The sequence below is a fragment of the Callorhinus ursinus genome, unplaced genomic scaffold (genome assembly GCF_003265705.2).
Source record: "Callorhinus ursinus isolate GAN/ISIS: 27379988/994484 unplaced genomic scaffold, GSC_fseal_2.0 scaffold34, whole genome shotgun sequence".
Lineage (NCBI taxonomy): Eukaryota > Metazoa > Chordata > Mammalia > Carnivora > Otariidae > Callorhinus > Callorhinus ursinus.
Genome location: NW_027397096.1, coordinates 3,865,952 through 3,892,126, shown reverse-complemented (window position 1 = coordinate 3,892,126; position 26,175 = coordinate 3,865,952). Strand labels below are relative to the sequence as shown.

General features: G+C 50.1%; 2 protein-coding genes and 1 long non-coding RNA gene across 8 annotated transcripts in view; 1 reads left to right on the top strand and 2 right to left on the bottom strand.

Annotated features, from left to right (window-relative positions):
- PHF12 (PHD finger protein 12) overlaps positions 1-15,523 on the bottom strand; it is a 41,009-nt gene extending 25,486 nt beyond the window's left edge. Inside the window, exons 1-2 of the mRNA XM_025851030.2 lie at positions 14,900-15,523; positions 14,070-14,251 (exon numbers count right to left, since the gene is read on the bottom strand). Of these exons, the coding sequence (XP_025706815.1) occupies positions 14,070-14,251; positions 14,900-14,965 (248 nt within the window). The 5' untranslated portion in view covers positions 14,966-15,523. The remainder of the gene's footprint in view (positions 1-14,069; positions 14,252-14,899) is intronic.
- LOC141370397 (uncharacterized) overlaps positions 14,606-26,175 on the top strand; it is a 65,441-nt gene continuing 53,871 nt past the window's right edge. For all 3 annotated transcript variants that reach the window (XR_012374407.1, XR_012374409.1, XR_012374408.1), the window contains exon 1: positions 14,606-14,698. This is a non-coding gene — a long non-coding RNA (uncharacterized lncRNA). The remainder of the gene's footprint in view (positions 14,699-26,175) is intronic.
- SEZ6 (seizure related 6 homolog) overlaps positions 19,519-26,175 on the bottom strand; it is a 21,745-nt gene continuing 15,088 nt past the window's right edge. The window contains exons 5-16 of one of the 4 annotated variants that reach the window (XM_025851035.2): positions 24,400-24,568; positions 24,100-24,266; positions 23,318-23,512; positions 22,932-23,070; positions 22,624-22,820; positions 21,857-22,051; positions 21,283-21,474; positions 20,979-21,176; positions 20,436-20,474; positions 20,066-20,183; positions 19,879-19,981; positions 19,519-19,698 (exon numbers count right to left, since the gene is read on the bottom strand). In XM_025851035.2, coding sequence (XP_025706820.2) covers positions 19,669-19,698; positions 19,879-19,981; positions 20,066-20,183; positions 20,436-20,474; positions 20,979-21,176; positions 21,283-21,474; positions 21,857-22,051; positions 22,624-22,820; positions 22,932-23,070; positions 23,318-23,512; positions 24,100-24,266; positions 24,400-24,568 — 1,742 coding nt within the window. In that variant the 3' untranslated portion in view covers positions 19,519-19,668. Of the gene's footprint in view, positions 19,715-19,878; positions 19,982-20,065; positions 20,184-20,435; positions 20,475-20,978; positions 21,177-21,282; positions 21,475-21,856; positions 22,052-22,623; positions 22,821-22,931; positions 23,071-23,317; positions 23,513-24,099; positions 24,267-24,399; positions 24,569-26,175 lie in introns of all 4 variants that reach the window. The other 3 variants (XM_025851034.2, XM_073879356.1, XM_073879355.1) reach the window with 3 other exon arrangements.

Here is a 26,175-nt window from a genome sequence, read left to right as displayed (position 1 = left end):
GAACAGTCCAAGTCCTAGAAAGGAAGGTGAGTCCTGGGAATGTATGTGAACTGGCTTGTCTTGGAAAACTGGTAGCTCTTTAGAGTACCAGTGAGGACAGAGCTTCTGCAGAATATCTATCCATCTTCACTGCTGTGGGTGTTTCCTTTCAGATCATTTGTTAAAAAGCCCCGGCCTGCAATTCCTGGCCAGAAAGGGACTATTCACTGCTTTCTAACTTGCTACTTAACCACTACCTGATCTTAAAGACATTCTGTTAGCTATAAAATAGTTTGTAACAATAGCGCTCTCAAACCTCAGAGACTGTACAACTGAAAGATATGAACCTCAGAGTTCCGTGTGGCTCTCTGTGAAGCCTGACAGGACCTATAAACCGTTAACAGTAACACCTGTACACAAATCAATTAGAAAGCTGGTCAAAGACATTAATTTTTTAAAGAAAAATTTATTTATTTATTTGACAGAGAGAGAGAGAGACATGGCCAGAGAGGGAGAAGCAGGCTTCCCGCTGAGCAGGGAGCCTGATGTGGGGCTCGATCCCAGGACTTGGGGATCATGATCTAAGCCGAAGGCAGACGCTTAACGACTGAACCACCCAGGCACCCCAAGATTGATTTATTTTAGAGAGAGAGGGAGAGTGTGCGTGTGGGAATGAGGAGTCAGAGGGAGAGAGAGAATCTCAAGCAGACCCTGTGCTGAGTGTGGAGCCTGATGTGGGGCTCGATCGCATGACCCTGAGATCACAACCTGAGCTGAAATCAAGTCAGTCACTTAACTGACTGAAGCCACCCAGGCATTCCTAAAGATTTTATTTTTAAGTAATCTCTACACCCAACATGGGGCTGGAACTCACAACCCTGAGATCAAGAGTTGAATGCTCTATTGATTGAGCCAGCCAGGCATCCCAACGATTTTTTTTTAATTCTCTTTGGGAGAATGGGGATTGACTTAAGTGACTCAGCCACCCGGGTGCCCTGGCATTAATTTTTCAAAACTAAAACTCCTAAAGCCAACCTGTGCAGCAGGACTGAGCATCTACCCTCCCATTAACGAATCCAAATGACTCGACTCTATAGCTGACGAGGGTGTCTAGATTGGTCTATTTCCGGAGTCATGGAAGAGAAAACTATACACACACCCCCCTCCTGGCTAACTGTAATGCCTGAGTTGACAGACCTCTCCATGTCAAAGACTCAAAGCCCAGAGCCAGATGATCCCGACTCGCAGCCAAAGGGTGAAGTCCAGTTTTAATTTAGAATGCCTCTTTCATTCACTAATGAGGCGGCAGCCCACCACTGCAGGTGGAAGATGTTAGTCGTCATGGTTCTTGGCTCTCTCATTAGGAGGATCTATTTCAAGTCATACACCGGTGTGGCTGACGGGAGTCTCACCTCACTCGTCTCCCTCACCTGTTAATACACGTGAGCCTGCACCGCATTAACATTTACTTCAGATTTAGTCGCCACCAGTGGGACCTGTTGCTCCATAGCTCTGCGTTAATTATCCAACCAGTGCAAGCAGTTTTTCAATATGGAACTGGAAGGGAGAAGGGGGAGGGGAACAAGAGAACAAAGGGAGGAGGGGAGAGGTGGAGGGAGAGAGGGAGAAAGGGAAGCAGAAAGACTGCCTTTGACTTCAGAGACCTACTTTTTTGCATTACAACATGCAGATAAAAATGGTGTTGGGGAAAAAAACGATGGTGTTGGGCTCTGGATTTATTTTTTTAAAATAACGTTAGGTTACCGATGTATGGCTTGCAACTGTCTACCCAGCTAAGTGTCACTGACATTTTAAAACTTGAGCCAAAGGCAGCTGGGGAGACATGGAAATATCACTTAACCAAATTAAAAGCTTTGGTGTGTGTCTTAGGACGACAGGAAGCAAAATGGATGAAAATATTTAAGAAAGAATTCATTTTATGTTCTCTTCCTAGACTGACAAGATATTCTATTTAATACAAAGACCGAACAGGAACACTATGCAGACAGCGTCTCTGTACACAATATACCAACAGCATTCCACTCGGGTTCTCTTCTAAAAGAGGTCAGTCGTGTGAACTGCTAGGGTCCCTCCTGTCAGAACCCATCATTCTCCAAGAATCAGAAGCTCTCTAGCCATATATGGTAGTTTCAGTTAAAATATCAGACTAAGGAAGATTTCACTGCCCCCTCCCTGCATCTGGATGTCTCCTCCCTTTTTTGGGCGAGTGGGGGGTGTTCAGGCAGCAAACAATAGCACTGAGCAGTTTTGATTTTTAATTTCACAGTTCATGGGTCTTATCTATCCATCTGAGGTCCACTACCAGATAAAAATCCTGCAGTTATACTTAACGGCATTGTGTAAGACTGCAAAAGACAATACATGCTCAGAACAGGCCTACTCTCCCTCAGACCTTGGCCAGCTGAGGAACTCTGTTGGTACTACAGCCAGAATGGGAGGGAAGGTGATCACTGACAGGACCACCGTCACATCGCCGCCTCCTGGCAGCCATCTTGATCTACAAAGGAACTTATGAGCACAGAAAACAAGCCTTTTATTAACTGAAACCAGCTTCTGTTCTAGACAAGTTAGGAGGTGCTGGGTAAAATTTAATTAAAAAATATCTTTTAAAGCTTAAAAGCTGTATTAATATACCCCAATTTAATGGGTTATGTTTTGAAGAAACAAAATCTAATGAAATTTAAATGCCAGCAAAATAGCCAGCTTCCTCCAGGCACTTGTATGGGCATCAGTTTTTATTTTCAAGTATGGCCTACCTTTCCAAGGCTGGGAAGATGGCCATAATGAAAGATACTGGAGATGAAAGCAGAAAGTTCTGGGGTCCCTGAACCTTAATTCCTTACCCTCCTTCATCCCAGCTACTGACTCGAATACAGCTAGTGCCACAAAAGTACATAAAAGTACAAGGACCACTGGCTTTTTCATGCAAAGCCGCAGGAGCAGTGTTAACAAGGAGACCAATGAAGTGCCAGGCCATTACAAATGCCCCATTGAGAAACTTAGCTAGTTGCGTCACTTCCACAGGCATACAATCCTTTCAAACTAGCTGACTGTGCCCCCAAACTTCATTGCCTTCTATGTAGAGCTGGCTTGTGGCATCCTCCCAGTGAAGGACACCTGGAGAACAGGAGAACAGGGTTATAAGTTGGTGCAGCAAAAGGGTGGGGGGGTAGAGCACCAACAGTTATACCAGGTGTTTGCCTCTAACTTCTCTAACAAGCTGAGACTCGGTGCCACAGGGCCTTATCTATCATCAGTTTGGCTATTCTGACAATCTTGGCTTCTCCACGATGGCAAATGAGCTGGCTGCAAACATTTTAAAAATGGGCTTCATTCATTCACCTCATGATAGATGTTGGAGCCCACCTGTTTTGGAAGAGTCAACATTCTGGCCTCAACAGACACTTTCTGATGTTCCTAGGGAATGTTCTTCTTTGTAAAGAAGGATCAACAACTGTAACTGTGTATTCCAGAGGAGTCTCAGAGGTATGGAAAATTGGGTACTGTTCCATGGCCAAATCAAGGAAATAGCCAGGACATATTTTTTTTTTTTTTGCATATGCAGCTTAGGAAATCTCGATCAGTTTATATCTTATAGATACTGGACCTAAAATTCTATAAAGGCTGGGAAAACTTAAAACACTAACAATGTCTTGGGGTGCCTGGTAGCTTAGTTGGTTAAGCAGCTGCCTTCGGCTCAGGTCATGATCCTGGAGTCCTGGGATTGAGCCCCGTATCGGGCTCCCTGCTCAGTGGGAATCTGCTTCTTCCTCTGACCCTCCCCCCTCTCGTGCTCTCTCTTTCTCAAATAAATGAATAAAATATATTTTTTAAGACTTTATTTATCTATTTGACAGAGAGAGAGGGAACACAAGCAGGGGGAGTGGGAGAGGGAGAAGCAGGCTTCCCGCTGAGCAGGGAGTCTGATGCAAGGCTCGATCCCAGACCCTGGGATCATGACCTGAGTCGAAGGCAGACGCTTAAGGACTGAGCCACCCAGGCACCCCAAATAAATGAATAAAATCTTAAACAAAACAAAACACTAACTGTCTTTATTTGAAATCCAACTAAACAGAGAGAGAGCGGGTTTCTCCTTAAGACCCAGCTGCTTTTCCCTATGGAGGATTTCTGCTTCATTTACCCTCCTCTGACGGGGTCTTCTTAAAAAAAGGAAAGATAGAGAATAATGCTATTATTATGTGCACCAAGACAGCATAGGGCCTATTCCCTCCTTTTTTACTCATAAACCCCACTTTACTCATAAACCTCAAAGTCCCCTACCCTCCATGATTGAAGTAATCTCCTGGGCATGCTGTCAAACTATGCTGTCGTGGTTTAATGCCACAGCTAAGTGCTGACTTGGGCTTTTTAAATTTTATTTTATTTATTTATTTGACAGAGAGAGACACAGCGAGAGAGGGAACACAGCCTGGGAGAGTGGGAGAGGGAGAAGCAGGCTTCCCGCGGAGCAGGGAGCCCGATGGGGAGCTCGATCCCAGGACCCTGGGATCATGACCCTAAGCCGAAGGCATACGCTTAACGACTGAGCCACCCAGGCGTCCCTGACTTGGGCTTCTGAAGCCTTCCAGTTATAACCCCAGTAACCTATTTAGGAGGTGAACATACTTCTCGGAGACAGAGCACCATAATTCTTTCCCTTTGGCCTTTTCTCTCAGATGATTCTTAATCAAAGAACGATCACCCTAAAGGCCTGAATGTGTGCACACAAGTGGTAAGATTTGAGGAAAGCTTATATGCAGTAAGCATTCAAGTCTTGGACATAAGCTCTTTCCCGTAACTTAAATAAACTGCAGATACTTTTCTTACCATCCCGCTTACTTCAACGCCAACAAACTGAAGCCTGCAGTCAAAGATGTCTGATGAATTAGGTGTTATAAGAATTAAGTTAAGCTAGAATGTCTAAGTGTTGTCTAAGCCAGGCAAAACCATGAGGACTATAAAGAAAGAATAAAAAAACAAAAACAAAAAAGATAAAGCAGAACAAAGTCTAACAAGAGGCCAAAATCAGTGACAGAATTCTCTCTACATTTAAGATGCTCTTTCAAAAAATGGCAAGCAAGATCAAGGAAAGTTGAATATAGCCAATCTATGTATAGAAAGAACTAGGTAAAGGCACAGGTTTGGACACATTTAATGAAATTAACAGAGTATAATTTTCATAATGTATTTTGACCAATAATTGATGATTGTCAATTGAAAAAGTTCCCTGTAGAGTTTCCCTCTAATGTTTCCAGAGCTTCACTAGAACCAAGAATCAGTAGAACTCTATCTGATGGTTCAGTGACCATGGGAATTAAAAAGCTCCCGGCTAATCACAGGAGCCCAGGGCTGGTGTAAAGAACAAGAGTAGCTCCTCACTGCCCGGTTTTGTAATGAGGAGACTTATCTACAATCACTGAAGAGTTCTATGCATTTCATTAGCTTCTCTGCACAAATGCAGACAGGAGAAAAATAATATTCAAAATCCGTCTGAGGATCACAGCTGGATAGAAGTAGGCAAATGCATTTTTGCTGCTACAAACAGGGTTCCACCCTGAAACTCAAGCTTGCTAGTAATTCTGAGAGGTTCCCTCACCCTTGCCTGGCCTGGTGGTAAAGTGATGTCTTTGGGCTATGGTTAAATTCAAACCCTGTGGAGAGTCCTCTCTTGCTCACTCAAGCTTATTTCAAAAAGAGCCTCATGCAGCGCCCAAATCAGTGGGGAAGACGGATGCTAGGTTCAGGCATGGAGTCCCTGCCCTGCTGTTACACTCTCTGTCTTTTGTCCTTTCAAGACTGGGAAACGTTTCCTGGGAGATATATACTGTACAGTTTGTCAGAAAACAGGGGAAGGGCAAAGACTAAATACCAACACTATTAACATACAGGAAACAAATTTGTAATTGGGGGAAAGGAATAGTGACCGTGTGTTTGTGTTAACACAGGTACCACCCACTTGGTAGAAGCAGACATCAGTTCTGTTCCCCAACTAGCACTTATCTTTGCATGTCTCTCATTTGTAATACCACTAGGTATTGCACAGCAGTGAGCAGAGAAACAGGCCAGCTTGTGGCTTTCAAGTAGTTTAGTGAGCATTTAGTACATGGTTGCAAAAGGCAAAGTAGTTTTTTGAATGAGTCAAGTTTTGTATTACCTGAAATGTCATCAATCTGTAAGGTGTACCCGGAATTTGCTTACTGTGAATTCAACAACAGCTCTACATGGTAGACAAGTTCTTTTTTTTGCTGATGGGTCAAAAGCAATGATTTCTCCTTTTATCAGTGTCTACTGTACCCTTCAGTGTCTTCTGCCTCCCATGCAAATGTGCTAAAACTGCATCTTTATTCTTATTTGCTGAGACCTAGATTCAGAAATAATGTTAGGGGGTGCCTGGGTGGCTCAGATGGTTGAGCATCTGCCTTCGGCTCAGGTCAAAATCCCAGGGTCCTGGGATTGAGCCCCGCATCGGGCTCCCCGCTCGGCAGGAAGCCTGCTTCTCCCTCTTCCTCTACTGTTCCCTGTGCTTGTGCTCTCTCACTCTCTCTGTCAAATAAATAAATAAAATCTTAAAAAAAAAAAGAAATAATGTTAGACTTAAAGGATGAAGACTCTGACATCTATAAATGGCAGGCAAAAAAAGGAGTCACCTTCTTATTCTTCTTAACTGCTCTCAAGTCATGGGAAAGCAGTCAGCTAGTGACCTGTGCATGTGTCCTGGGCATGGTGACAAATCCGCAATACCAAAGTGCCTTTCTGAAATTTGGTCTAGGGCTTGCACTGAATACAATGTCCTCCTCTTTCAGGAAACTGGCAGGGGGACAGCTGTACTCCTGTCCAGTCTCTTGGGAGGCTAGAATTATGCGGAGGTGCTCTCATAAGTGTCACTCATTGAATGGCAATGCGGCTGGCCATGTCTGTACTCCCTGGGGAGTACGAGCACAGCAGAGGTGGGAAAACAAACCCCCTTCCCTGCTCTGGTGACTTAAAACTCTGGCACCTTAAAAATAGGAATGCATTTCCAGGAGCCTGTGCTGCATTATCATAATAATATAACCATCACAGCCCCAACCAGGATCTTCTACTAGGGCAGCCAGCTGAACTATACACCCAAGGAACTGTGCATGTGCTGGGGATGAGACACGAAGGTTCAGAGATAGAGTTCAACACTCTTCCACATGACCAAAAGCAAACACTCAGCTTCATCTGTTTTCTATTGCCCTATCCCTTGTAGGAGAAAAGATGTACCCATTTCTGTTAAGAAGCAAGATGTCCGCATTCCTAGGTAGCAAAAATCCTCTTGGTGGTGGTGGTGGTGGGGAGACATCAAAACAGCTGGTTTCTTTTTTTAAGCTACATTAAAACCTTCAGGCAAATATTCTCTGCACTGTCTCCCTATTTATTGCTACCTGAGCTTACATAAAGATACATATAAACAGATGAGTTCACTACAATGTATAATTTTTGTTCTTATTAACTGAGTTCAAGTGATAGCTCAATTAACCTGGAGTTATTTCCACCCCAAGCTGTTACCAAACTGAGAAAATGAAAACCTTCCTCCTTAAACTAGGGGCCTCACAAATATGAGAGATTTCTATACACAGAAATTTTTTATTGTGGCTACGGGGTGCCCGGTGGGCATCCTGCCTTAAATGCAGGTGGTGGATTTTTTTATAGTTTTTCTAGGGTTAACCTCCAGCCTTAGACTTCTTTACTAAGAAGGGTCACTCAGAAAAGTTGAAACACAAATATACCAAATCACACTGTGAGGTTCATTCTACTGAGATACACACCTTGACTGGAGTTCACAGAAGAAAACTTTTAGTCACCGTCATTACATTGATAAAAATAGGCACAGACATTAAAGTGTGCTTAAATCAACTACCTTTCTTCCAGGTAAGACTCAAAAAATTTAAAAAATAAAAAGGGTGAGTGAAAAGAACCCACAGAATGGAAGAAATTACTTGCAAATCGTGTATCTGACAAAATACTTGGTATCTAGAATATATAAGGAACTCTTACAACCCAGTAATAAAAAACCAAATAACCCAATTAAAATTGGACAAAGGATCAAAATAGACATTTCTCCAAGAAAATATACAAATGGCTAATAAGCACATGAAAAGATGTTTGGTATCATTAGCCATTAGGGAAATGCAAATCAAAACTAGAGCACTTCCCACCCATAGGATAGCTTTTATCAAGAAAACAGATAATAACAAGCGTTGGAAAGGATGTGGAGAAATTGGAACCCTCATGTATCAGTGGAGGATGCAAAACGATGCAGCCACTTTGGAAAACAGTTTGGCAGTCTTCAAAGGTTAAACATGGGGGCGCCTGGGTGGCTCAGTTGGTTAAGCATCTGCCTTCAGCTCTAGTCATGATCCCAGGGTCCTGGGATGGAGCCCCTGCAATCTGGGGGGGGAGTGTGGGGGGGGTGGTGTCTGCTCAGCAGGAAGTCTGCTTCTCCCTCTCCCTCTGTCCCCCCCCATGCTCTCTCTTGCTCTCTGTCTCTCAAATAAATAAATAATAAATAAATAAATAAATAAATAAAATCTTAAAAAAAAAAAAAGGTCAAACATGAGTTACCCTGTGACCCAGCAATTCCATTCCTGGGTATACAACCAAGAGAAATGAAAACAGATGTCCACACAAGCTTGCACACAAATGTGTATAGCATCACTATTCACAATAGCAAAAAGCAATAGCAAAAAACCGCCAAATGTCCATTAACCGATAAATGGATAGACAAAAATGCAGTAGATCCATCCATGGAATAGTATTCAGCCACAAAATGGATGAAGTACTGATAAATCCTACAAGAGTGAACCTTGAAAACTCACTGAGCCCTTTTGAGTATCACTTGTCCTTTCACTTAGAGCTTAATAAAAACGGGTGTCTCATTCAACACAGAGCAGTGACTATTTGGCCTTTTCAGTTCAAACGACACAATTTATTTGTCTCTATTTTACGATTTGGCTTAAAAAAAAATTCTCTTGGAGACATACTTAAGAATTTAAAACAGATCAACATGAATCCCATCTCCAGATATAAATGAAGACAGTACCTAAATATGTCTTTTACACGATTTCACATGTAAAAAATACACTAGTCATTTACAAAGGCCAAAAACGGTCCTAATATTTTAGTAGAGCCCATCTGTAAAGCACTTTGAGAGCCTTAAGGAGCAGCAGGAAACTGATGAGATTACAACTGCATTCTACCTTCAGTATGGTAATTAATTTGGGGACAGGCGCCAAATGAAAAATTTCCTACAATGGTACCACAAAGCACTTGCCTATGGTCACACAAACCCTGTTACCTTTGAGGAGCACTACCTCCTCGTCCATTTTAAAAAATTTCTGATGCTCCCTTTCTTAACCAAAGCCACCTAGGTCACACCCATTTTTGAGTAAACATTTCATACTAAATATTATTATTATTTTTAAATGGTGATTATCCTTTATATCACTGAAACAAAGCCGTCCTATCACAAAAATTAGCCCCTGAGACCCACATTAAGCTTACAAAACATGCAGGTGAAACTGAACTAAAGCTGAATGTTACTGGACCCTCCCTGTTTGAGTCGAACATTTAAAAACAATTAATACACACCCAGATTCCAACACAATGCAGCAAATGCAAAAATAAACAAACAGAATACACATAAAACCAAATTAGGTTTGTTTATTGTTGAATCCTTTTACTACTGAGGAGGCAGGGTGACGGGAGGAAGTCCAGATGCCACACCTCCAGTTCTTCAGTGCCGGGTTTCCAAGCACTTAAAATGTCAGAAACAACAGATTCACAAGATAGTGTTAAAATAAATGTATTTTAATTCAGCACTAGCCTGATACTTTTCGAATGAGGAGCTAAACACAACAAAATCAGAAAAAAATCACCTTCTGAAAAGTTCAAATAGCAAAGATCTGCAACGCAGTTTTCTACTGTGTGTGTGAAACCTTTCTTGTTATGACTCACTGAAAATTAAATATGCAAAACTCCAAGCTGAGCTTAGTTTTGCCTGTGCACAGAGACCTTTTTACTCTCATTCTTCGAAAACCTCATTTTGGATCTTGCTGCCAACACCAAAGAGAGGAAAGCCGGCCAACAATTCCAAATATAACATGCGGAGGCAAATGCTACAGAAATCTGTCTGACGGGAAGCAACCATGCTGAGGTCTGCTGAGGTAGATGCACTTCTCAATCAGACCGTTTTGGTCCCTCAGTCCATTTGGAGCAAAATGCCATGAGAAAGCAATCAGAGAAAAACATCCAGTTTCCAGTCGGCCTCACTAGCGATGGCCTGTGGTGTTCACTTTATCAGTGGGAACAATTCAAACCATTTCAAACAGAAAGATGGGTCAGTGACAACTAGAGCTCCACCAGTTACTCTAATTTTTTTAAACCAATTTTTAGGAACCAATCCATGGAGACCAGTATTTGCAGAAAGTTCAACGAATGGCGTGACAATTGTGACAGGGGTCAGGTTCACCAGAAAACACTTAAAAACATATCTCTTTCCAGTTCTCCGAGGGCAGGGTTAGTAACCCCTACTACCACTTTGAATAACTGATAAACCAGTTAAACTTAGATAAAATGATTACACTATTACTTAAACAAAAAAAATCACCTCCTTAAGCTTAATTCTTCAGCGAGGTCTTGGCACCGAGCACAGGACAATTCATTCCCTCACCCAAAGGATCATTACAGGGAACCCAGAAATAGGGCTCCCAGTCTAATTGGGAAAAGAGAACGGTTCCTCATACAGAGCACTGGCCCCTGAGAAAAGACAAGACAATTAAACAGTTTATCTGACCAGTCATTTCCTATGGTAGTTTATCTTAGAAAAATCCCCTGTGGTTATGACTATGTCACTAAGCCCAGGAGGTAAAGTTTGCCTAGAATCGCTCCTGGAACATTTTATTAGATCGCGTTCACTGTGAGGCAAGCTGGCAAGGCACACTAGAGACTGAAAAAGGACTTGTCTTAGAGACCTTTGAATGAAGACCCGCAGCAGCACTACAATTACGACCAACAGGGTTTGCAAAACCTCCATCTTCACTCTTGTACATTCTATACATAAGGAAAATTATCATTTCTACGCTTATCTAAATACAGCTGACCCTTGGAAAACATGCATTTGAACTGCAGGTCCTCTTCTAGGCGACTTTCTATAGTATGGTACTCTAAGTGTATCTTCTCTCTTTATGATTTCCTTAACATTTTCTTTTCTCTAGCTTACGTTGTTGTAATACACTGTATAATACATATAACATGCAAAATATGTGTTAATTGACTGTTTATATTACTGGTAAAGCTTCTGGTCAATTGTAGACTATTAGTAGTTAAGTTTTTGAAAAATCAAAAGTTATGTAGTTTTTGGCTGCATGGAGGTCGGTGTCCCTAAGCCCCCGGCATTGTTCAAGGGTCAACTGTAATTCAGTCTTAGCCAGTTAAAAAGGGAAGAAAAATACAGCCATACCTAATTGCACTCCTACATGGCACAAGTAATCAGTAATGGCATAAATTAAAGCCAGCACACTCAGGAATCAAAATTGTCTGAGACTGTCAACTGCTTGACCTGACTACTCTGGTGGAGATGGTTAATGAAGTACTTAACTTGCGCTGTAAAGAGTGTGGAATGGGAGGCAGGAAAGTGGGATAAGCCACACTTGAAAGAAGGCTTCCTGCCTTTGTACCAATATCCAGAATGTTTTGTAAATTTATATAACAACTCAGATAAGTCAATGGTATCTTCAGTACTGGCATCTTCAAAGAGAGAACTGGAGATGTAAAACAAGCCCTGCCTCACTTACTAGGATTCTCAAATCTCTGATTACCAGTTCCCATTCATGGTCTTAAAAAAAGAAAGGAAAAAAAAAAAGTATTCAATGAAATGCACAGTCTGGGCAAGTCTGAGTCTCACCAACAGCTAGAAGTACCTCCCTCTCTCCTAGCTGAAGTAGAAACTGTTAATTGTTACAACTTGACAAGACTCACACTCATCTAATTAGAAGATCCAGAGGTTAGGTTTTAGAGTTTGAAGCCCAAACTCAGGCAAAACAGCACACTTTTTCCACACCTGGAGTTTCTAATAAACAATCTCAGTTTTACTAAACACAGGAGGCTAAAGATAATAAATGAGCTTATAAAATTCTCAATACGGAGGTCACCATTTTTGGTGAACTAACCCTAGCTTCATCCTAGACGTGAAACACCCACACTTTAAATCAAGCCTACAATTCAGTCCGAGTATATGTATCAAACAAGCACAATAAAAAATGTAAGCAACAGGGAAAAAACTGATAAGCAACATAACATATCCAGGTACAAATCTCTTCCTTGCTCAAGAACAGGATGGGGAAACTTGACCAGAGATATTTTGTCCAGGTAGATTACACCTTACAGGAAGCAAAGGCTAAATACCAAAGACCCTTCCTGCTGGTATTAGCCCCTTCTTAACAAAAAATTGAAAACCAACAACAAAGGTTCCTCCAGGATAACCATTTTTGTCCCCGCAACGTTACAAGCCCAGATGGGGTGCCCTCCTGGGCAAAAGTATCTGGGGAATGGTAATGGGAGCTTCCTACATAACTTCTGACCACAGACTTAATTTGCCCAGTATCAGTCATCTGTCTAGTAAGTGTTCCAAAACCTGCAATTAGTACAAATATACAGTAGGCACTAGTCCACAAACCGAGAAACGGAATGTGAATGGAACAGCGTAGAAAGCTTAAGAAAACCTCACTTTTTTAAACAGAGGACTTAAAAAAAAGAAAAAAAAAGGAACATCAAAAACGGGTGGGAACAAACAGAAGCCCCCTCTTTCCCGCTCTCACAAACGCCTGCTTCGGTCAACTGTTGTAGACCCATCAGAACACGACACAATCTGGGTTCCCTGCGCAGATGTAGGATTTTTGTGTAGGGCAGAGATGGTTTCTCCAGGCAGAAGCTGGAGTTTAAACTCTTCCTGGCGGATTGTTCTGGGCTGAGCTGCTGAGGAGGATCACGCAGCGGGCGATCAACCCAGGTCCCTCCCTCCCTCTCTCTCTCTCTCTCCGGTCTCTCCCCTCCTCTCGCGTTCAGTAAGGGGGGGGGCGGGAGGTGGAAGGAAGCGCACAGCTTTCCAGCTCTCTGCTCCTTAAAAATGCCCTCGCGGAGCTAACCGCACACAATCCTGCCCCGGCAGCTAAGAATTTTGCCGCGAAGGGCTCGCTGATCCGGAGCGGAGAAGTGAAATCGGCGCCCAAGGGCAATTTTAATTGTCTAACCCGGCCCGATTTCCTAAGAGGCGGCAGCGCTGAGAGGGGAGGGAGAGAGGGAGGCAGCTCCGAAAGGCAACAGGGGGCAAGCGGAGCCAGAGAAAGGGGACCAAAGCGGCGAGATCCTAGCCCGGGTCCCCGAGGAGCTTCTGCAGAAAGGACTCCGAGCCTCTACCCCCACCGTTCCCCGGGAGACGTTTGCAAATCATATATGCAGCCAAAATGGCGCTGAGAATAAAAATATAATTTAAAGGCAGGTCGCCATATTGTAAACAGAGAAGCACAGAAGAGGCGGACTCGGGAGACACCCTCCATGATTTCTTCCACAGCCGCGAGCGCACGGGTGTCCGGCTCCCGGGATCTGGACCAGGCCAACTCCGGCGGCCGAGGGCTCCGCGCACCCGCCCGCAGGAGAGCCCAGCCCGGCAGGAGCCCGAGGGCGGCGGGCGCGCGGGCAGGCGAGCGGCACAGGGCCCGGAGCTCCTCCCCTTCCTCCCCCGCCGCGGCCGGCCGTGCCCTGCCGGCTCTATCCCGGCTACCCAGAGCCTTCCAATCCCAGATGGGGCTCTCCTCACTCGTCCCAACCCCCACCTCGGGGTCCGGACCCACTGCTGCTCCTCCCCCCCCCCCAAACGGCCAGATCCCGGCAGACACCTGGGGGCGGGGAGGCGCTCGCCCCAGCCGCTGCAGAAAATCAGCTAGCGGCTGCAAGCGCCCGTTATTTCGGCAGCCAGGGGGGTAGGCCGGGTGAAGGAATGTGCCGAGGAGGGTCCGCCAAGGAACTCCAAAGGGGTCCCCAGACCTTACCAGCACTGGAGGTGGAAGGCGGCCGGGCAGTGGTCACAGCACAGGAGATCCCCACCTTCTTTGCAGCTATCGCAGCTGTCGTGGTTGGTGGCCCTGCCGCTTCTCCGGGGCTCTTTTTCAGGCTTACGACTCCGCTTTTCTGCCTCGTCCGTCTTGGGGGGAGCCAGCAGAGCTTGGATTTGCTGCACACACATACAAACGGCGTGTGTGCACACTCGGAGCTCCCGGGCGGTCCGTCGCCCCCCTTGCAAGGCTTCTCCGTCACCCACCCCTCTCCCCCCTTTTGTCCTTCTTCCTCCCATCCAAGCTGCTCCCAGAACCTCTCAGCCCCCGGAACCGGGGGGAGCCCACCCTAACAGCGTTCCTGCAGCACAACAACGAGAACAGCTTCTTCCAAATGGGGAGGATCAGGGTAGGGGGATGGGGAGAGGGTGCGCGGTTCCCTTCTCGCCACTTCCTTGTATGGACAGTGGGGGACTCCAAAGCCAGGCTCTGGAGAGGCCTGAAACCCGGTACCCGGACGTGCTGGGGGAAGCACAAAGGGGCCGACAAGAAGGGGGTGGGGAGGCCCGCCGGTGCAACGACATGGAGTGGGTTGGTGCCTCGGGAGAGCGAATCCAGGGCGGCGGGTAGGTGAAACTGCTGCAAACGTCCTCGGAGGCTGAGCTCAGCCCCTCGAATTGCAAAGAAGGGAGGGAGGGTCTGGGTGAGGAAGAAGCCCCCCCTCCCCCGGCCCTTTTGCGCTGTGAGCTCAGGACCGGCTTTGTAGGACGGAGGGCGGAGGTTCCCTCCCGGCGCTGGGGGAAGGGGATGAGGAGGGCCACTCTTACCTCCATCAGCCCCCCCGACGTGTCCAAGTCGTACACGATCGTCTTGGTCTCCATTTTCTCCCACATTCATCCACCTCCCGGGCTGGGCGCTCTCTGCTCCGGCCCCCCCAACCCCGGGGGGAGGGGGGAAGCGGGGGGAGGGGGAGCTCCTGACCCCGGCCCCCCTTCTTTTTTCCCAACACGGGTCCCGACTTCCTCGCCCTGGCTCCCCCCCACCCCCCGGCCCCCAGTCCCCGGGACGGCAGCGTCCTCCCCACGGGCCGTGAGGGGGGAGCGGCCCCTCAGCCCCGGCCCGGCGGCTGGCTGCACGGTGGGTCCCGGCTCCGGGGGTCAGGCCTCGGCGGGGCCTAGTCCCACAGGCTAAAGCCGGCGCTGGCGACCGCTGGTCCGGCCGGGAAGGCTGGCGGGCGCTGCCATCCCGGGGTTGGGGGGATCGGAGGGGGGGTGAGAGGTTAGGTGAGGTTGTGGTACGTGAGGTGACTGCGGGGAGGGTGATGGGGGGTGGTCCCCGGGCTCCGCCTCTCGCCGCCGCCGCCGTCTGCGTCCCGGCTGCCGCGCACTTGGCGCAAACTTACCGCGAGCGCCCGCAAAGCCACCCGCGCAGGCGCCCCGGGATCGCCGCTCGTCGCGCGCAACCGCAGTGACAGCCGGCGGCCGGGCTCCCGCGCAGCCGCAGTCAGGGGGTACCCCCCAGCGCGCAGCCGCGCTGGCATTCGTCTGGAGCGCCGAAGCCCCGCCTTTCTGCCTTGCGCCAGCGTAGTAAGATAAGAGGGCGGGACCTGAGGTCTCGCGCAGGCGCCTGGGAGAGTTTCTAAGGGTCACAGCGCAGCCGCAGGAACATGGGGGCTCTTCATCCATTGGTGTTTGTGTATAGACCAAGAATACTCTGTTCCTGCGCAGGCGTGTTGAGAATGCTCCCCTCCCGCCCCACAACGCAGCCGCCTTCCGCGCAAGCGTATTGTCACCTGCAGGCCCTAACAAGAATGCTTCTGCTTTCGCCATTTTGGTAATGGGATATAGGCTACCACGTCCTTGGAGTCCTCAGGCAAGAACAGGAAGGAGGAAGGTGTGGTGTTGGCTGGAGCGGGTAGGCTGTCGGTGACAGCAGTACTCCTAGGGATATTGTACTGGATCGTTTGGTTCCCAGCGTCAGGTGTGGCTGGACTAGGCGCCATGTTGGTAAAGAGAAAAGAAAAGCCATCGCGACGGAAAACTATTCTTCTGGTATCGGGTTGGATGGCTACTGTTCACACTACCCTCCCTCTCCCGACAGTTAGTTTTGGCCTCAGCATCCCTGCCTTGAGTAATGGTGACACCATGGAGAGTTTCGCTGGCCCATTACTACCCTCTCTTGATCACTGTCCCTGACAACTGCACCAGAGGAAGCCAACAGCGAAGAGTTAGTAACGCTGACAACGCCCAGCTACATGCCTATAGCGGACTTCAACTCCCAGTTTGCAACGCGCAGGCGTTCCAAAGGGCGAACGAGAGCGCATTGCACCCTGGGATCAAGAATCGCGAGGGATCTGGTGGGTTGTGGGAGCCGTAGTTCCGTGGGCATGCTATGCACTGTGTGGTCGGACGGACTCGGGGATGAGAGAGTTGCCTGCCAGGAAGGGATGCTTTTTGAGAGCTGCTGTGCTGTATGCTGGGATTTGTAGTCTGAAGGCCTCACCTCGAATTTTGGGCTTCCCCCACGGCACGCGCCCCTGCCCTTGTTATCGCTTTCAGAGATGGCCAGTTATCTCTTGCCTGACTGTAGGTGAAGAGGTGGAGAAGGGAATAACATCACTGTGCCTGCCACTAGGCATTTAATTGGCATTGTTGCCAGGTACTTGTGTCCTGCTCACCTGTGATCGTTAAGCTGTACTTAGCATTTGCAGAAGGATAAAACCGCAAAGGGGTTAAAGGCCATCTGTGTTAATCGCCTCATTTCCCGATGCATAGAGAGGAGCGGTGACTTGCCTAGTTCACATAGTGAATTTATGGCGGACCTATGAATGAAACAGATTTGATTCCCAGGCCAGGACACTTTCCACTACACCAGGTTAACTGTCTATGAGGAGTTGTTGCTGCTTCTTTTGGGATAGTAAGGAGAATGAGTTAAATAGGGTGGGGATGTCAGTGTGTGGTCTTCGGTTTCTGTTTTTCTGACTTTTCTAATGATCCTCTTGGTGGCTAGGAAGAATGATAAGGTCATGGGCCTTACCTGTCGTGTGTGTGTGTGTGTGTGTGTGTGTGTGTGTGTGTAGGTGTCATGTAGATTGGCCGCTCTCTGCCCTCTACCAGCCTCAGCAAACAAGAAATCCTAGTGGTTATGGACCAGAGAGGCAGGCTTCAGAGAGAGTAGGGCTGAGCTAGTTGTATGAAAGTGGCCAGATCTCATCTCTTCTGAGGTTTTATTTCCTGCCACAGGCCCTCAGAAGTTGGAAGCACATGTGCCCTCTTTCACTGACTTCTTACTACTCAGGACCCAGCTGTGCTGCTATGTCAGCCTGAAAGCATTATGGGGCAGATAAGTAGTCCATTGGCCTATGCCCAATGAGGAAGGCTTTGCTTTGATCAACATCATCATTTGCAGTGGAGAACAGGAACAGGTGGTGGGCTAACGAGGGAAATAATACTTGGCTCTGTTGACAAGTGCCAGGGGAACTAATCACGGTACACACCTTCCTCTTAGAACTTGGAGGGGAAGGTCAGCCCAGCCGTTAGAAGTTGGAGCCACCTTGGAGAGCTCCAGTCCTGGTTGTTCAAGAGGGGGTTGAGGAGAGCTAGCAGGTGGGATACAGATGTCTTCTGAAGTGACCTCTTGTGGCTAATATAAGCACTGCAGTCTACATGGACTGGAACTTTTCCAGCCTTCAAAGTGGCCTGTGGTGGAGCCAGGAGGTGGGCAGCCATGAGTGATCAGGACCTCTCTGTTGGAAGACTGTGGAAGTAGAACGTGCTGGTGGCTTCCATTATTTCCTTCAGGGATTTTGTCTTCTGGCTTCTGAGTGTCCATAACTCCATTGCCTGTCTCATGCTCTTACTCTGGAGAGCAGCCATGCAGAGCGCATCTCTAAGCACAGATGTGCATGCTGGGGGCCGAAGCTGAGCTCACACTTTCATCTCAGGAGGTGCCTGGGAGCCGTAGGGAAGGGGCATCGGGGCTGCAAGTGACCAAACATGGCAAACTTAAGTAGATCCTTTCCAGCCAACTTCTTCTGGAGCCCCTGGATAGGGCTTTTGCTGAAAGAGGAGCCAGGTCCCTACCCTAAGCTGCATTGCCCCTCCTCCTGATAGTCTGGATATTCCCTGAGGCCAGGATGGACTAGGGCCTCATATTTAGGGGTTCAGTCTCTGATTCTTATTCCAGTTTCCTAAACCTTGCTAGCTGGGGAAGAAGGGGAAGGAGAGAGGCATCAGGCTTCCTGGGCCTTGTCAACAATACAGTGGCATTGAGGAGGGGCTTGGGAGTGTGCCAGCCTGTAGTAGCTGAGCAGTTGGGTTCCTGGGCTTCCACACCCCTGTGGGCCAGCTACTGGGCCTCTTGCTTCACCTACCATCTGTTGCGCTGACCTTGTTGGGACAGTAGTCCCTGAGGCACCTGCATGTAACTTGTTTTGGATGAAATGTGGGAGTGATCAATTGGTGGGTCCAGCATGCCTTCTGGTCTTGAAGTCCACATCCCATTTATTTCCCACCTCCCTTCCCTCCAAGAAAGCACCATCTACCTGGCCATTGCTTGTTTTTTTTTTTCTTTTTCTCCAAAAACACCGTTTTAATAAGGAAACAACAGAAATAAAAGATTGTTCTCTGGCTGGAGCCCAGACCCCATATAATACATTACATGTACAAAGTGGCCTGTAGCCAACTCCTAGGTCTCTCTCTGGGTCTCTAACCCCCCGTTTCATGCCAAATTCCTGGGCCCTTGGACCTCTGCTCCTCTCCAGAATATGCCTGCCCACTCCCCTTATCCCAAAACCCAGTGGCCAGGAAGGGAGACTGCTGGGTGGCTGGGGTTGGGGGAGGGACTAGTGGGAAAGAAGATGTTTGTAAAGCCAGATTGACATCAGGGGAAGGTCTCCCTCTCCCTGGCATGTAGGGCTGTCTGGGCAGAGTGGGGTATCCTGCTTTGGTGTGGAGCATGAGTGCCTAGGGAAGCCCAACCTGAGCTTGGGGTAGGGTCCCTAAACCCCTTAGGGTCCCTTAGAATTATTGCCTCCAGGAAGCAGAACTGTCCATTCCTGGGGCCATAGAGAAGGACTAGAGACCTCTCCGAGGGGCTGATGTCATCATGCCAGGACTACCCAGAGGTCACTGTCAACAGCAGCTTTGGCCACTGGTGATGGCCCTGTGAGGAGCATCCTGGTGCAGTTTCCACCACCATCAAGTTCACCCTGCTGCAGGGTGCCACATGCCAGGCTGGATGGTGGTCAGCCTGGAGAGAGGTGCTCTTCCTCTGCTTGTGAATTCCAGGCTAGAGGTCCAGGGCATGAAGGAAGGTCAGGAGAATGCTGGTTCTTGATGCACGTGCTCCAGCTGTGCTCTGCCCAGAGGAAGATGCTCCCTGACTTGAACCCAAGGAAGGGCCCTATGTGGGCAGTGGTACTGAGAAAATAGGCCCTGGTGGGCATTGCAGGTGGGGAAGGGCGCAACTTCTTGAGGGATTGGTGGCATCTCTTCCCAGATGGTATGTACAGGAGGCGTAGGGACAGCAGGAAGCTGGAAACGCTGCTGCTGGGCTGTGATGCTGGGCTGAGCTGGCTTCTCCAAGCTGCCCCCACCTAGATGGAGACTTCATATTCTTTCGTCTCCTGCAAAGTAAAGAGACTGCTGGGAGTTGGAAACTTGTATAAGGTTTGCCAGCCCATAATCCACCTTCCCAAGGAAAAGGGAAAGAGTGAGAGGACTTGGAGGGACCCTCAGGGGTACCTGCTCAAGGGAGCCTAGAATTAGGTCCTGGATAGGGTGCAAAGAATGGCATGGGTACTTACTCCAGTCTCATAAGTTGGATTGTCAAATGCTGATTCCACAGTAATGCGGTCATAGGGGCGGGGTCGTGTCCGGGGCAGCCGCAAGGGGCTTTTCCCCTGGAGCCTGTGGGACAGAGAAGCCTGTGAGTCGAAAGTGCTGGGCAGGAGTGAGTCGGGTATGCAGGGCAGGAAGGGAAACCGGACTCACCTAGAGAAGTAGAGGTACACACCTCCCACCAAGACTGCCATCACCACCAGTGGCAAGAAAATGGCGGCTGCAATGTGGGCGGCATCCAGGGTGCTGGAGGCAGCAGGTGCCTTGGCAACTGAAAACACAGTGGGTAGGATTGGGGCAGAAGTCCCTGTGACCCAGAGCCCATATCTGTCCTCACCTCTGCCCAGGAGAATCCAGGTACCAGCTCCCTCTAGCTAGCTGGGGGCAGGGAAAGGAACTTTTGCTCTGCTGGTCCCGGACCTCTTTCTTTCTCTGCCCTCCCTTCTTGGGGGACCCATGGCCTGGGAGCTGTGAGAGCCAGGGGCAGGGAGACTATTTCCCTGGCCCTCAAAGGGGGGCTCACCATCCAGGCTGCGGCCGCTGTAGAACCCATCCAGAGAGGCTGGAACAAGAGGGGAGGGCCAAGGGCAGAGGTGAGACCAATGGGCCAAACCACTAAGGCAGGGAGTAGACTGATCATGGGAAGGATTTGTCCAAGGGGAGCCCACCCCAGCATTTGTCTTGGTGTCACCAGGTCAGAAGGATCTGGCAGAGACTGGAGAGACTAAGGGTAACATGAAGTGGGTGTGGGCAGGGGGTTCAACACTTGGCATCTTTGCTAGATGCTCTGCTAGAGCAGCCCTGTGGGACAGGCAGGAGTTTTGGCTTTTTTTTTTTTTTTTTTTTAAGATTTATTAGAGAGAGAGCACGAGCAGGAGGGGCAGAGGGAGAGGGAGAGGGAGAGAGAATCGTAAGCAGACTTCACGCTGAGCTCAGAGCCCGAGATGGGGCCTGATCCCACAACCCTAAGATCACAACCTGAGCCAAAACCAAGAGTCACTCAACCGACGGTGCCACCCAGGCGCCCCAGGGCAGACAGGAGTTCCGAGGGTGGCAGAACACTCACCAGCCCTACAGATGGGTGGGGGGTCACTCCAATGTGAAGGGTGCCCGGGCACACACTTGATGCTGGCCTGGCCCTTCAGCACATAGCCAGGGGCACATGAGAAGTGGACAGTAGCCCCTGCTGGGTGAAGTCGCTTCTCTGGACTGTGGGCACCATTCTCCGGGGCGCTGAGGCCGTGGCATGGCTTGAGCTGTTGCACTGCAAAGTAGGCAGAGCCCAGTGAGGGCGCCAGGTCCTTAGCCTCCAGAGGTGGCATCTTTTGTCTCCTCTCAGAGGCTTCCCCCTCTACCCATCCGGCACTTACAGAGACACTTGGGGGCCCGGTCGCTCCACTTGGGGCTGCTGGCTTGACGGTCATGGCAGGTGAGGATGGCACTACCAGTCAGTACAAAACCCTGGTCGCAGATATACTGCACGGTGGCCCCCACGGGAAATTTGGGGCTAGATATGAGGCGTCGGCTGTGCTCCACATCCCCAGGGTCATGGCAGGAAGTCACTATGGGAAAGTAGCCCAGGTAGAAGTCAACAAAAGCCAGTCCACCCTGGCTTTGTTCCAAGCCAGCCAATATCTTTCTGACACGTGGCTCTGCTGCCTATTATCTGTCCTTGCCGTTTGGCTGGTGCATCCCTCATTTGTCCCCTTCCAATCCATGAGAATCAACAAACACTGGCCATCTCCCCGGGAGGAAATATTTGAAGTGCTTGGTGGATGACCTTTTGAAAAGGTATCCCATCTCACAGGTGAGGAAACTGAGGCTCCGAGAGCTAGAGGAAGTTCAAGGGCACTAGCTGGTAACAGCTGAAGTCTGGTTCAGAATCGAGGAGAGAGGCTCGCATCTTGCACTAAGGAGGGGAACATGGGGAACAGGTAGACTCACCTCTCTGGCAGGAAGGCAGGTCCTCACTCCAGGTTAGGTCCCACTGGCACATGAGGACACTGGCTCCTACCACCTGGTAGCCAGGGTAGCACTGGTAAGTGACGACCGTGCCATGTACCAGCTCAGGCTGAGACGGGCTCTTCCAGCCGTTGGGGATCTCAGGCAGCTCCGGACATGTGTCATTGCGGGGCACCTCTGGGGGGCACAGGGGCAGCAAGACAGAGGCCCTCAGCCAGCACTGAAGCGACTGTGCTAGCCTTCCTCAGCGAGGACAGGCCCAGCAACGCATTCCTTCCTGCTCAGGGGCCCCTCCTTGCCTGTCCCTGACATCATTCTGTCTCCGAGTTTCCTGGGTTATCATTTCGGCTTTGGCTTTACTTTCAAAAGTGTGTTGGCCGGTTCCCCGGTCCTGAGAGAGAGGGCCAGTTAGGGTCGGCAAATTGTCACTTCCGTTCAAGACGGTCAGAAGATAGGAACAAACCCCTTTCCTTAGTTTCTTATTTTTGTGATGAAGGTCTTCCTGCTGCCTACCCAGATCTCTCTTGCTGCAACGGAAGTCTCCCTTTCCCTGGGCCCTCAGTGAAGATGGAGAATTAGACTGGCTTCCTTCAGCGGAGAGGATACCTGGAGCTTTCCCAGCTTTCCCTTGCTGGATCAGAGCACTCAGGCTCGTTGCCCTGGCCTGTCTGACTCGCCATGCTTTGGGATCCATATTCTGGCATCCTCTTCCCCGGGGCAGCAGGGCAGGGCAGGGGCAACAAGCTCACCAAAGAAGTGGATGACAAAGCCCTGTTGGTAGCCCAGCACCGAGGCCCCGGGGTCTGACTGGAACTGTATGGTGACGTCGGCCATGGAGGTAAAGAGCTTGAAGTGGCCACGGGGCCCCGAGTATTGGCCCAGGACCCGGGCCGTCAGGTCGTCCCCATCATAGAAGGTAAGCACATCACCAGGGCCTATGCGCAGCCTGCGGAGGAGGACTGTCAGGGAGGGCGGGCCTGGGGACTCCAGGCGGGGCTGGGCCAGACATGGCCTCAGAGCTCAGGAGCCGGCTTGGCCTCGCCCAGTGGGCACTCACACTCGGACGTCCAGCAGGACGCGCTTGTCCTCTTCCACGTGCACGCCCCAGATGCAGTCCTGCCCGCGGCTGTAAGGCTCCGGCCAGTTGGGGGAGAGCACCACACCAGCGGAGTCTGTGATCTCCCCACTGCACACAGCTGGAAGGCAGGGGAGGCCCGGGAGGTGCGTCCCCTCCACGTCCCCCCTCCCAGGCTATGTCCTGGGGCTGCCACCTGCCCACAGGAGTGCTGACCCATGGCCGGAAGCCCCCACCTCCTCTCGGGGGGGGGGGAGCTTGAATCTCACATGTCACAGGACCGCTGTGCCCCAGGCTCTGCCTCTGGCTCCGGTCCCCCACCCTGCTCCCTGCCCCCCGGGCGGGCCCATCCACAGGTACCTACTGACCTCGGCAGGCTGGCTCTGTCTCGTTCCACTGGGGGTCGTGGGGGTCAATGCACTCGATGATGATAGAGCCCTGCTCCAAGGTGTAGCCAGGGTCGCAGCTGAACTCCACGGTGGTGCCCACCGGGTAGGAGGGGGCGCTGCTGCTGAAGTTGCCGTATTTGACAAAGGGCTCATAGCAGTGGCCCTGCTGGAAGGCTGCAAACCAGGGGGCCCAGCCCAGCTTAGCCTCAGCCAGGACAAACGGGGCAGACGTCCTTCTGCCTCCCGCCCCAAGGCCTTTAGCTTCCTGACCACGAATGCATGTCCTAGGCTTGCAGCGGGGGCAGGATGCCCAGAGCACCATACCCTATCATGCTTGGGAGGCAGGCTTGATCACCATTGTATTCCCAGCACCTAGTTTTGTGCTTCATACACACAGGGCACTCAATAAATGGTTTTTTGGAATGAATGAATGAATGCATGCATGCATGCATGCATGCATGAGTGGTTGTAGAATGTCTCTTGCTGCAATTTTCCTTCTCTAAGGGTTGGGGCTGTTTTTGCTCTTCAAATTCTAGAGGATTCATTTTCTTGGACTAGAGGGCCTGGGTCCAGGCAAGGGTCTCCTGCAAGAACGGGGTAGGAATCCCCAAGGCCAGGAGAGGAGGGTTAGGGAGGGGGGGCCTAAGTGTTAGGTGAGCAGGGGCTAAGTTGGAAGGAGCGATGAAGGAGTGGAGGTGGGGGGTGAGAGGAGAAGCCCTAGGCTTGAGCCCTCCACCCCCGCGAGGCGCTAGCAGGCTCACCCTCGTAGCGCAGGGCCATGCCCGCCGCTGCCCCACTGCTGTCCGTGCTGAGCTCCACGAAGAAGTGTCGGCCGGAGCTGAGCAGCCCCTCGATGGGCAGGTACTCCACCTCGTAGGAGTCATACACTGGAGGGGCCTCCACGTTGTCTCCATTGCGGATGATGAGCCTGGGCCAGGAAAGCAGCAGAGGTGCAGCTGGTCTCACTGCCCTGGCTGGGGTGTGGCCCTCAGGCTTGGGTTCCAACTGCAGCAGAGGCACTAGGCGGCCAGGCCCTCCCGTCCCCCCAGGGCTCCCCTCACCGGTCGTCATCCTCTGCCAGGGAAACCTTCTCGAAGTGCAAGTGCAGCCGCTGGCCTTCCGGGGCCTCAAGCAGCCAGTGGCAGGTGAGATTGTGGCTGTAGTTGCCTGGGAAGCCCGGGGAGACGAGGCGGCCCGTGGTGGCGTTGCGGGTCACTCCCCCGCAGGCGGCTGTGAGACAGGGCCAGGACTGTGGGCTGGATTCTGGACCCTAGATCCACTGGATTCTGGACGGCCTACCAAGCCTGCCCGCCCACCCCAGCTCTTGTGCCCTCTGCGCCTGCATGGTCCTGGAGGTCAATCCTTGGCCCCTGGGACCCTGCAGCCCCCGACAGCCCAGTTTCCAGAACCCTAACCTTTCACACCCCTGGGATTATTCACATGCAACTCCTTTGACTGCGGTAGATCTGGCCACGTGGCCCTGGGTAAGTGACTTTCCCTCTCGGCTGACTCCTCTGGGACAATTTCCCCGACTGCCTCCAGGCAGCCCCTTAAAGCCCCTTACCCAGGGGCTCCAACTTTTTGGGTACATCTGCTGCTTCTACCTCCTGCCACTTTCCTAAAACTAAGTTATTGTTTGGATATGTCCCTTCACTAGGACCCCCCTGGGGCGGAGGCCAGGTCTTTTCAGGCCAGGCACAGAGTTGGTATTCAGTGTTTGTTGAATAAAATGAATGAGTGGATGTAAAACAGAGGCAGGACTAGCTCTGGCCTGACAAACATCTGGTGTACCCACCATCCACCTCCAAATCTTATGGCCTCAGCAGATACTGCTAGCCAGGACCTGGCCTCGCTTACTTTCTGAAATAGCCTCACTACCACCGTCGTTCCTGGGCTGACCCCTCTGGCCTGGGACTGTCCTTTTTCCAAGGGGAGGCTGAGTAGCTTACCCAGCCCCATTGCTGAAGATTTCTGGGCCACCAAGTCCTGGCAGTTGAGCGGGGCCAGAGAAGGGGTTTCAAAGGCAAGAGGAGTCCAAGCAGCACTTTCCTCTCCTGGACACACAGCTCTGGACCCTGCCTGCTTTCAGAGACTGGGCTGCCCTGGCCAGAACACAGCGCCCTTGTCTTGAGATATTCAAGATGGCAGAATATTTTAACTTAATAAGGCTCCTGGGGAGGGGCTTGTGGTGAGTTTCTTCTCCACTTCTCTGCAGAGAGGACAAGACCCAGCTTTCTGCTTGGTCTCAGAACAGAACTGCCCCACGAATGTGATCATGCCTACCCTTCACTTAAATTTGTCTGCGGTTCCCTGTTACCCCTAGGTCATCCAAGCTCAAGGTGGCCTTCAAGCCCTTTATGAAGCCGGCTTTCTCCTGACTCGGCTTCAGCCCCATCCCGCATGCGCTCATCAGGCACGCCTTGTCATGGCCCCACTCCGGCCTGCTTTGTGCATTCCACACCTTTGCATACCCTGTCCCAAGAATCCACTCCACTTCCCTGAGCTAACATTCTTGTCGTCCTTCCATGCTCTCTCTCCAGGAAGCTTTCTTTGCCTCCTTCCTCATTTTGGAGCAGCTCTCTCTCCCTTGGATCCCGATCATGCCCTGAATTCACCCCATCACAGCACAGTCTGTACAGAACTTGCTGCATGCTGGGTTCCCCACTTGCCAGAGAGCTCCCAGAGGGCAGAGACTACATCTGGCTTCTTCACCTCTGCTTGTGCTTAGCACCCAGGAAGAGTTTATAAAATGACATAAGGTTCAAGAGCCCGAGCTATTAAAAGAAAGAAAAAGAAAGAAAGAAAGAAAGAGGAAGAAAGAAAGAAAGAAAAAGAAA